This window comes from Stomoxys calcitrans, chromosome 4, assembly GCF_963082655.1.
Source record: "Stomoxys calcitrans chromosome 4, idStoCalc2.1, whole genome shotgun sequence".
Classification (NCBI taxonomy): domain Eukaryota; kingdom Metazoa; phylum Arthropoda; class Insecta; order Diptera; family Muscidae; genus Stomoxys; species Stomoxys calcitrans.
In genome coordinates, this window is record NC_081555.1 from 122,346,098 (window position 1) to 122,358,654 (window position 12,557).

Sequence of the window (12,557 nt, forward strand, 5' to 3'; positions counted from 1 at the left end):
TTAGTGCCTAAGAAAAATATATTGGCTGACTAAGTAATTTTTAACAAAAGTACTTAAGGGCTGTAATTGATAATATATAGTACTTTCTTTATTGATTAAGCTCCAGATGTCAAATTTGAGGTATAGGTACATATTGGCTGTATGTACCCGACGTCTAGAAGATTTTGTTGATATTCGCACATTTTGGTACTAAAACGTACCATATGAGACCTTCTTTACGAATTGAGCTACAGCTTTGAAATTTGGAACACAGTCATATCTAGGCACTATGTACGGAGCGACTAAAAGATTATTTTGATATTCGTTAATTTTGGTGCTAACATGTACTAAGTGGTACTTTATTTACAGAGCTATACCTGTGAAATAAATCTTGGCAGTATGTAACGGATAACTAGAAGATAGGCATTAAAACGTACAAAATGGTACTTTATTTACGGATTGAGCTGAAGATCTCACAATTGCGATACAGTTACGCCTTGTCAGTAATTATCGGCCGACTTGAGTTTTTTTTTTTAAATCCGTACATTTAGGCACTAAAACTTTCAAAATGTTCTTTCTTTACGGTTAAGGCTAAAAGAGTTACACCTTGATATTGTGTTTACCATCGCGGTATAGTATGTTCATAATTTAGAGAATTTTTGTTTTGACTTGGCAATTTTTGCAAATATTTTGAATTTCAAAAAAAAAAAAAAATATTTTTATTTCTAAGTTCCTACGACAAAAAAAAATATTTTTTTAATATTTTGTGACCATTTAGTGAAGAAAGCTGGATTTAATAATTTTGGCACAGAATGAAACCTGCTGTAAAAAAAGTCGGATTATTGCCATAAATTTTTTTTTTATAAAAATCATCAAATGCAACAAGACATTAAAACGGATTCCAGAAATCTCACTCCTAAGAATTTAGAGAATTTTTTTCGTTTGATTTTTGGGATATAAAAAATTGCCGACTTTTGACAAGCCAATTTTTACCCAAAAGATGACGGGCAAACGTTTTAGTTGTCTACTTTACGCCAATCCAAATTTCATTACCATACCTCTTTCCTAACTCGAGCTAGACATTTTCTAAAGCAGTTCTATTCTTGGATATTTTTCGTCGTTAATGCGAACCTGGGCACACGGAGCAGCTGCAAGACCCGTTGCCGTTGTCTAGCATTCGATACCATTAATCAACTTCCAAAAGATATTGTCATGTCTCGGTTCCTGCACCCATAACTACCACAATTTTCCAAAAAAAGAGGTATCTCCAAATTCGCAGTAACAGGAATTTTGGCAATTTTCGATTTTGAAAAAATTTAGGTTGCGCCGCCCAATAATATTTCTAGGTGTTACAAACGGAATGACTAGATTAATATACCCCCATCCCATGGTGGTGGGTATAAAAACTTATCTTCAAAGCGGTGTTACACAGCGGCACTCCATTCGAACTCGGCCATGAAAAAGGAGGCCCCTTATCATATGTGAGAAGTTAGCCCCTCTTCCTTAACGGAATGTTAATGGGCAAATTTGTATTTTTTTGAACTCAACGTTAAACAGTTGATTGTTTATATGTGGGCAATAAAATTTAATGGACTTTTCTGGTCATAACCAAGTAAAGGAGTTGCGGGATATGTGTACTTTATATAAAAATTTATGCTCTCAGGGTCTCAGATGGTCAAAATAAATCGGTACATCGAACCTCATCGACCTACATAAATCAGAGAGAAACGCCTCTGTAGCTGAGTTGATAATGACACCGGATTATCAGTGCGAGGATATTTTATTGGATTCCCACCAGAGGCTTTGGTTCGCCGAAAAGAAAATCTCCACCTTTGATGCAACATAAATACATGTAAAATTTTAATTTTATTCAATTATTGTTATTTTAAATTTTTTAGCGTTTCAATAAAAAAGTAAATGGAGACGTCAACTTCGAAGTCTTTATTTATATTAATGCAATTTTATAATTTTCAATATAACACTCTAGTTAATGTTATAAAATGTATTCCCTTGTTATTCATAATTAAATTCATAACCTAAAAAATACATTATTTCCTATCGAAAAATTAGGAAACCGTTAATTAGTATATCAGACTATGTCTATTGAAAATTTTCTAAGCCCTTTAATATATATGTATATTTTTTTTAATTTTCGTAAGCTATAAAATTTTTGCTATTCAAAATTATTGAGTAAAACTAACACTTAGAGTGATCGAAAGATCTAGAAAGCCTATTAACAATAAGTCTCTATATGGACTTTATCCCTAAAAAATATTGAGCTAGATTTTCTAATTGTTTTTTTTTTTTTTAATTTTCATTGAACTTTTGTCCAATATTTCTAGTTGTATAAAATTATACATTTAAATATAAATTAAAATGAGAAAAAAAACTGAAATGCTTAAAGAATAATAGAATAATTATTGAAAAATTATGAGATTAAATGGAAAATAGTTTATATAAGGGCTATTTTATTTGGTAGGAGAAAAATCTTATTAATTTTCTTAAAATTGTTAATTTCTTGTAACATTTGTTACTCCTTAGTAAAATAGCCCCCATATCAATCAAGATATGAAACGAAATCAATATATAATATATATACTTTTTTTTAATTTTTTTCATATATTATTTTTAATATCATTGATAATTGAAAGAAATGGAACAACAACTTACCTGCATACCAATAATGGCATAGATAAAAAATAACATGGCTATCAAAAGACAGACATATGGAAGTGCTTTGAATGATTGTACGAATGTCCACAGCAGAATACGTATCGTGTATCCTTGACGCAGCAGTTTTATAAGACGCGCCGCACGAAATAAACGCAGGAAGCCAACGTTGATTGAGTTCGACTGTAAAATATTTTTGGTCATACGCGCGCACACACACACACATACGCAAAAGGGGATTTACAAAAATATTACATTTGTAGAAAAATGAATGAAGAAGAAAAAGGAAAAGGAAACAAGAATTCAAATAATTAGCCGATTTTAGTTATGTCAAAGTGTTCTTTTGTAGCTGTTGTTATTTATTTTTTTGTGTTGTTTTTTTTTTTTTTGATATTTTCTTGCAAGTGTTAAAATGTTGTTGGATTTTTTTACATTAAAAGAAAATCGTCTCAAAAAATAGTAATACTGTTAGTTAAAGATTTTGATAAGAAAAATGTTGGTTTGAATTTTGGATTCGGTTCAATAGCTTTTACTATACTTAATTTTTTTTTGACTAATTAAGGCATAACACAAGAAGTTAAGAAAAAAGTATACAATTGGTTAAATTTATAATTTGGTTTCCTGAGGGCGGGGCGAGGTAAAAATAAACAAAGGGTATTGCAAAATTTTATCAAACTCTTTTTGAAAAACTTTAGCACAAACCAGGAAAATAAATCATAAGACAATTTTGTTCATCAAAGAAAAAAAGTTAAGTTTGCTGATTCTCAAATCTTAGTTTATAGAATAAATTTTTACTAAAATTACATTACACCAATTACAGCGATTTGCTTTTGTCTTCAAAAAAAAAAAAAAAAAAATAAACAATAAGGTATTTTCATCATCATAACCAAAATCAAAAGTATTAAACAAAATGGGAGGAAAATTCAACAAGGACTAGTCAGAGGAACTTTGGTTTTGTACAATGGGATTCTATATGAGGGAAAAATTTCAAGGAATCAAAGGTTAATCATTTTACGGGTATATAAAGTTAAGAAATTTTCGAAGAACAAAAATTTGGTATTTCTTCGGGGAAGGGGAATTAATTTACAATTAATATAGTGGTAGTATTAGAAATAGTAGAAGAAGTAGTAGTAGTTTGTAATTGGATAGGTAGAGGATTGATTTCAATATTACTTCTGCCATTTGCAATTCAATAATTTAGCATAGAAATTAGTGGTGACAGAGAGAGAGAGAGAGACAGAGAGCGAGAGCAAGGAAGAAGTTAGGTTAGTTTTACAGAGGAGCAACAGTCACAGAGAATTAAAGTTGGGGTTAGTATTTTCAAAAAAAAGTTACAAAAGATCACAAATTACAATTAAGCTTCAAAATTCAGATCCAAATTAAAAATATATGTAGGGCCAATGCAAGACTTTCTCAACTAATGTTTGTCATAACTAAGGATTAATTAAAATAAACAATTCAACGAAAAATATATTGAGAACCAAAACAATTGCTTAGAGAAAACATAAAATGTAACACTTTCTTTATACACTAATTTACAATTTATGCCAATTTTTGTTTAAAATTATATACTTAAATGATAACTAAACGCTTTTGTTGCATACAGTGAATTGTTTGTGGTTATTTCCTCAGCACATCCATACTAGATAATGGTGTTAGTGATTAATATGGTCTACTGCCGTTTCAAAGATTCATATACGAGATTTAATTTTTAAACAACGGCATTAGTGATAAGTCTTTCTAAGATATGCTCAGAAACGATTCTTAAAAGGCTCTATTTCTTACATTTCTGAAACTCAGCATTTTAGCAATAATTCTTCAAAACTGTGTTTTATTTGAAAACTTAAATTTTATAGTATCAGAAGTGTCGGAAAGGTTCAAATAATTATAGTTGAACTTGACAGTTATTGTAAATTTTTATACGTTATATTAATACATATTTGCATTCTTTGTTATTCTTTTAATTTTTATTTTTATTTGTTTATTTTGTTTTAAAAATTTTTCAATGATTTAACAATTGTGTATGCTGATTCGCTCTGGTACACCTTTTAAAATTTATACATTAAAAGTGTACTAGCTATCTTTGTATGCAGATTTACCGTTGTGCGACTAACGTCGGAATTTCTGACCTATTAGGAGTCAAATAACTTTTTTTCGACCTTATGAAGTTTACAATTTTTTACTACTTTTTGCTTAATTCTGCTACGTTTTCTGTAAACCTGCGACTGTTATACAATTTGCCGCAAATAATTTTAAATTAAACGTATTTAGAAGAATCCACTCTTCTGCATTGTGTTTTTTTTTTTCTATACTTTCCAAATGAATTTCTAGATAATTATCTGTCTCCATTCCCCATTTCTGTCTTTCTTGTCTATGAGAACCGCAAGAGTGGGAAATTTTAGTGTGATGATCCTAAGTGTCAGAGCCTAGGAATAAACACAGTCCCTAGGAATAAACACAGCCCCCCCCCCCATGCCACTATGGACATACACCTAAGCGAATAATCGGCACTAACCTAAGTTGGATCGTGTCTGTTATTGTGTCTCCATCTAAGTACCAATGTCTTTCAGCCGCGAAAGCAGGGTAATGACATAGGAAATGCTCCAACGTTTCATCATCTTCCCCACGTGCCCTACACATGCTATCACTTGCCGCACGAATTTTGCATAAGTGAGCTCGTAGTCCTATGTGTCCCGTTATGATACCAAAAGCGATGCTGACTTCCTTCTTATGAGAGATGCCTTTTATATTTCGGGATTAGAGAACACAAGAACAAATATTAATCATCGAGAATCGCTTTATTGCTTTTTTTTTTTAATATTCCACTTTTTCATGCGTTTGAACCAATTGTCAAAGCAATTTGGCCGCTCTGATTGAGGTATCTCCATGCATCAACTGCTTCTTCAGGTGCACCAATCGCTTCTTCAGGTATCGAAAAACGTTGACCTCTGATTTTGTTTTTACGCATTGGAATAAAAAGAAGTCATTCGGTCCAAAGTTAGGACTTTACGGCGGGTGACTCAGCAAATCAAAGTTTTCAGTGCTCAAAAATGCAGTTGTTTCGTATTTTTGGAGCATTTCTTTCGACCAATCGACACGAGCCTTTTTTGAGCAAATTGACAAATTGTGTGGGTTCCAACGAGAACAAATTTTTTTGACGGTCAAATGTTCATGCAATATTGAATGTATGCTGGTCCCACTAATGCCTAGGGTGTTTCAATCTCACGATAGGTCACATGATGATCTTGCCATTCTAGTTGTTGCCCAGCATCAATGGTTTTTGGAACAACAACTGATTTTGGAAAACTTTCACGAAATTCGTCTTGGAGTGAACTACGTCCTCGGTTGAATTCACCGATACTATCTATAAACGCTGACCCTTGATGGAGTTTCATCGCCAACAATTTAATGTAGTTCACTGTTGTTGTGGTAATCCACGTCGAAAGTTGTAAAAGTTACGCACGAAAATGTTCAAAAAATTCCATTTTTTTGGGCGAGATGAAACTTTTAACTTTAACTTTTTCAATGCCAAAACGTCTACCCTTTCATTCCCCTTACTCCGTTATCGCCTGGCACCCAAACGATGCGGATTGTGCCATCCTCAGAGAAGGCGTTAATCTCCTTCTTACACTGCAAGACTGTTCGTGGCCTTACCTTCCTGGTTGTTATTGCCCTGATGGTTATTTTACTGTCCGTAAAGATGTTCACACTCGACGTCCTCACGTTAGCTCCACACCACCTCACGCATTCCGTGATCGCCCGGATCTCCGCCTGCGGTTCCGTATTATCAAACAGATCACAGTCCCTGGGTTCTTAATGTAGACCCCCAGGCCCACTCTGGCCTCTAGCTTTGATCCATCTGCGTAACATGATAGAATAGTCTGCAGTGCCCTAGTGCGCGTGATCCTCATCGCTCCGCCTACGTCAAGACAACATGTTCTCTGAACCTGTTGTATGGTCCTTATGTTGCACTCAGGTTGCTCAGGTTACCAATGCCAGGGTAATGTTTTAATATTTAGTGGAATGATAAGGAGCCTCTTCTTTATAGCCGAGTTCAAATGGCGTGCCGCAGTGCGAGACCTCTTTGAGGAGAAGTTTTTACATGGCAAAGTACCTAACAAATGTCGCCAGAAAGGGCTAACCATTCCTTAAAATTTTTTCTAATGTTCTCGGCAGGGTTCGAACCCACGCGTTTAGCGTAGGAATTTATTATTAACCATTTTTATACACTACACCACCACTGTGGTAAAGGGTATTACAACTTTGTGCATTTGTTTGCAACGCTAAGAAGGAGAAGAGCTACACCCACTGATAAGTATGCTGATCGACTCAGAATCATTTTCTGATTCGATTTAGCGGTCCCCATCCGTCCAACTGAGAGTTCATGTATTTTTGTAATCAAGGTACAGGTCGTGTTTGAAGTTTAATCGTCACGAAATTTTGCACGTGCCATTTTTGTGGCCCAGGGACTAACGCTACTTACTTTGGTACAAATCGGTTTAGACTAGATATAGCTCCCATATATACATATATATCGCACGATTTGCACTTATAAGGCCATTGTAACTACAGTTTTGAACCGATCTGCACAAAAATTGGTACGGATTGATTTGTTATTGATTTTAACATATATGCTTAGTTTAATCAAAATCGTTTTGAATGTAGATATATTGTAGCTTCTTATATATGTATCGCCCGATTTGCACTTATAAGGCCGTAGTAGCTAAAGTTTTCAACCGATCTGCACAAAATATTTAATGGATTGTTTTGTTATCGCTCTTAGCATATGTGCAAAAATGCATCACCATAGACTCAGATATGTATATAGCTCGAATATCTTTGTATCGCACGATTAACAGTTATAAGGCCGTAGTTATCTCAATCTTGGTCCAATCTTTACAGCATAAGGTGTTCTATTTGACGTCCCAATGTGCTTGCAAAATTTCATCAATATCGGTCCCAATTTTTATGTAGCTCCCATATATATTTTTAGGCGATATCCGCCTTTAAATCTGCGGTTGTCAGAATTTGGGTTCTATTGTGTCTTGCTGTTCTATTCGATATTTAAATAAGTATACAAAATTAAATTCTGACAAGGTTTAGACATAGGTTTTATTCATTAGAAGTAGTAGGTAGAATCGGTGGTTTAGGGTATTTTATAGTCGCCTGCGGTCGACTTTAGTCTTTTCTTACAGGTTAATTTAAAATTGGTTTCTATATTATACTTTGTTAAATTGTTTTTATTTTTATTTAATTTGTTATTCATAGTATAGACGAAAGCTGGTAATTATATACCCGTTTTTTATATTAAATATTAATTTTTTTTTTAACTATAATTTTTTCAAATAAATGAGTAACTGACGCTGGCGTTGAAAGTCATTTTTCATTACTAAATGTTTGACTTTATTTATTTGTCATCTTTATAGTTGTTCAATATCATTTCTAAATTTTAGTAATACACAAACAATTCACTGTATACCTATCAACGTCTCTAAATTTTCCCATTTTCTTAAGCCAATCATTAGAAAACTAAAGTAATTTGTTATACGATTTAGTTCATAAGAGGAACAAAAATTTTAAATTATCACTAAAATACACCATCAATAAATAATAACAAGTGGGATATAACTAATCTCTCTATCTGGAATTTTAATACCATCTAATTTGATCGTAAATGTAATGAATGCTTAGCTATTGGAACTAAACCATCGCATTCAATTTAAAATGGTATTAAAAATCTTCTTTATTTAAGAAATGACCAAAATATTTTACGCATCAGCAGCTTTCCGACGATAATTGCATGGTGTAACGTCAGATGCCTACTAATGATATGACGTATACCGCCTCGCAGTGTGGCCTCACAGCTTTATTATCGGTTACCACTTGAAGAACTTGAGAAATGTACTTCAATTGGATTTAGCATCGTATATCATTTTTAGTACACTTTTACTTAACTCTAGGTGTATATCACAAGAATATTGTATATATATAGAATTGTAGTAGAGAATATATAGGGTAGATATATTGCAGATCAGGTGATATTATACTATGTTTACTAGGTAGAGTAAAATATTAAAAAAAGGCATGATCCAAAATTAAAATATATAATTAATCTTTACTTAATTTTAATGATAGGCATTTGTATGATAGAGAAACTAAATTGGTGATGGATTTTAGTATTGATCGACAGATATATCAAGACTCTAAGGAGGTCAGCAGAGCTTCTAGGACTAAACCAATGAAGAGGGCATATCTCATTAAAGCAAACCCACCCATGTTTTGTTGTGGAAAACAGGACAAAGAAAAAAATTTTAATGTAAGAGTTATAATTGAATTCAAAAAAAGGTTGTTGCACTCTTGTAAAGTGGCTATGAAAACACACAGAATTCGAAATGGTTGGAACTAAGGAAAGACCTTTTTCAAGATCTGTATTTTAACAGCTAGTAATTTGAGATCTTGTATGTATTATATTGTAGATTATATGAAATCACCATTACCATTAGATTAAGCGAATAGTTTCATATTGATTAGTAGCATTACTACTATTATTGATAGATATTTCATCAAAACTTATTCCAGAAGGTTTGTTAACTGGACAAACGTATAAACGAAGCAAGGTTTTGGGTTTAAGACCTAAAACTACCTGAAGAGAGATTGTTTTACATTTTGCTTTAAAATTTTTTGTATCAATTCATGCAATTAAGTTTATTGCAGTTACAGAAGTAATGAAATAAGTAGTTCTTATTGTCTTTACAAGTAAGACATTTTCGAATAATTGTTTAACTTGGAACATTTGCCAACTGTTGGGTTTTGAGAAATTCTATGTTAATTCTTGAATGAAACGTTTCTTCTTCTTTTCATGGTATTATCTTATTATCATGGTATACAAACTTTTCAGGAGTGTCTGATTTTAATACATCACTTTTGATAAAGTTTGTCCCAGTGAGTATGGAAGTTTTAGTTGCATTTGCAAATGGTGTTGCATACTATCCCATAGAGGACATTATGGTTTTAAGCTTGAAGACAGATATGGCCTTTTCAACTTTTATTTATCCTTTTTATCTGGTGAGACCTAGAGATTAACGATTTTGCAGATAACGAATATGAATGATGGGTACTACGTACTGAGTACTACTGCAACGGCTAGTGAGGAAAACAAAACAGACAGAAAATTAGTTACTAATAGGGTGCGATGCGAACTCTCACCACATTCCGCGGGACAGTACCAACATTAATAAGCGGGGCCAATTCCTGGCAAAATTCCAGAATACTAACGACCTAATAACACTTAATATTGGAAACACCGTAACCTTTGTAAATAGGATTAGGGATAAGGTTTTAGATATAACAATATGTTCGGAAAATCTATTCGATGAGGATCAGAATTGAAGGGTCTCCATGGAACACTCCTTCTCAGTCTATCGCTACCTTAGCTTTAGAAAAGCGCGGCTAGCGCCTAACCCTATAATCTTCTGTAATAAGTTGAAAATCAATTGGACAAAATTCGGAAAACTCATCAGAAGAAGACTTGGGAAAGATAATTTAGATTATACGAGTATAGAAGACATTGACGACAATATCAACAGGATTACGACTGGAATAGTGAAGTCTTTGGAAGATAGTTGTCCTATGCCCATGAACATTCCACTAAGGAACAGGGGCAAAATTCTCACATATCAATGAGTGCAGTCCGATTCAAGTTTAAGCTCAATGAGAGCTTAAACTTGAATTGTCTTTGGAAGATAGTTGTCTTTTAGTACTTAAAACCTAAGTGCTTATTCTATTGCTACTTAGCTTATGTGGCAGGGAAATTCAAGTAAATGTTTTAATTAATTCACAATAGGAGACGTTAGGAAATTCAGTTTTTAGATTTAAATTCATGTAAATAGTTAAGGACAAAACTTCAATTTGTCCAGATGTCAATAAGTTGAATGTTAATAAACAAAAATTAAACACCACTTATGTTCTTTTTACATGTACATATTTTCGCAATGCGAAATAAGTTTTATTGAACAGAATTTGGAATTCAAACTTATTCCACAGATTTCACAATTTGAATGAAATATTCAACATTGAACTATTGGTTGACATTCAACATTATATCTTGTAGAAAGACCAACCAAGCGTTAAACTTTAATGTGTATATTTCATATACAAAAATTATAAATGTTAGTATTATTTAAGGAATATCTTTTCAGTATCTTGTTTAACCTCTAATATAAAATTCTGTGTGTTTTCATGAGTTCTTTAAAGAAATTTCAACCTTGGTTTCAATTTCGTTACTACGTGGCACTACTCTAGAGAAGTTAGCTAGCAGGAGCTAAATGAGAGAACTATTAAAAAAATCTTTTGTAAAATGTTTTAAAAAAAAATTATATAGCAAATCCAACTACATTTAGGAGGAACTAGAGAGAATTAAAGAAGCCGCAGCAGAAATGCGCAGATCTGTTCATGAACTTAGTAGAGAAAGAAAATAACTAACAATGGAAGTTAAATTAAAATGATAATATTATGTATATATATATCGTAAAAAGAGAGATTTCAAATGCTTTAAGCGAACAGATCCAATTATATTCTTTCAAAAACAAAAATTAACACAGAAAAGCAATTTGAAGAAAATATTGAATTTGGAATATACGAGTATATGGGTTTTTGATTAAATTTTGTTGGTTATATACAAAGAGATTCGACTACCAGTACTTACATCCTGAGTGTGATAAAAGAATTTTTTTTTTTTAATTTTTGAATTTTGATTTCATAATGTTGTTGTTTTTGTTTTTTTTTTCATTGCAAATTGGATGTTGTAGTGTGGAAAAGTTTTGATTCATTTTTATATGTTTTGGAAAAGATGCAAATTTGATGTAAATTTTTACCATTTTGTTGGCATTTCAAATGGTGATTTTTCGGATAGAAGTGGTAAATATATTGGTAGTAGTAAAAGTTGTTGGTGGTGGAGGTGGTTGGTTGGTATAAATAGTAGTTGTTATAGTAGTTGTAGTAGGTGGTGGTGGTTGTGATAGTAGTGAGTTATTGTTGTTGTTAGGATGATCGATAGATATTGATTGATTGTTTGATTGATTGAAAGTTAATTTTCATAATTTTTATTATTGAAGTTGGGTGAATAGTTTTTTTGTTTGCGGATAGATTGTTTCGTCAATATGTTGTTGGACGGTTTTGTCAGCATTTTGAGAATAAAGGAAACACAATGCATTTTTGGTTTTCAGTTTTGAATGTCAAAAGAACAACACAATCATTCACATTAGATTTCAGATTCAGTTTCAGATTTTCGGAACGTTGTTATTGATTGGGTGTAGTAGTAGTTGTTGTTGTTTATTTTGAACGTTTTAAGTCAAGTTGCCATACGCACACAGCCCCAGAAGATTTATGGTTTCAGGAAATTGTTTTTCATATATATATATATATATATATGTATGTATTTTTTTTTTTTTGAGTTGGTTTGATTTTGGGAAATTTCGTTCAAGATGTTGCCGGTGTTCAGTAGTAATCGTTTTGAAAATGATATTGAATAGATTTACCATAACGTTTACGTTTTAGACAAAAAAGTAGAAGAAAGAAAAAGACATAGAAAATTTTTAAGTTTTTAATTCAAGTCAATAGGTTTCAAAAAAAAAAGTTGGTATTGTTGTTGGGGGGTTTCTCTTTCTGTTAAAACATAATAAACTAGGTTTGTTTAAAGATTTTTTTTTAATTCGCTGTAGCAGGTTTAAGATTTTATTCTGTAAACAACAATAGGCAAATCATAAAACAAATCGTTTAAATAAAACAAAAAGGAAATAATTGGAATACTTTGTTTTTGGTTTTCTTTGTTAATTATCATACTGAAAAGCCTTTGGTTTCGTAGGTCAAACAAAATACATTGAACGGTTGTAGGTAATATTGGTTTTTGT

The 12,557-nt window shown here is 32.2% G+C and overlaps 1 protein-coding gene and 1 long non-coding RNA gene across 13 annotated transcripts in view; one reads left to right on the plus strand and one right to left on the minus strand.

Annotated features, from left to right (window-relative positions):
• Positions 1 to 12,557, plus strand: part of LOC106092358 (uncharacterized) — a 324,230-nt gene that overhangs the window by 255,663 nt on the left and 56,010 nt on the right. The gene's annotated exons all lie outside the window — the stretch shown is intronic.
• Positions 1 to 12,557, minus strand: part of LOC106095970 (voltage-dependent calcium channel type A subunit alpha-1) — a 296,916-nt gene that overhangs the window by 74,013 nt on the left and 210,346 nt on the right. For all 12 annotated transcript variants that reach the window (XM_013263455.2, XM_059368089.1, XM_059368092.1 and 9 more), the window contains one exon: positions 2,650 to 2,832. In XM_013263455.2, coding sequence (XP_013118909.1) covers positions 2,650 to 2,832 — 183 coding nt within the window. The remainder of the gene's footprint in view (positions 1 to 2,649; positions 2,833 to 12,557) is intronic.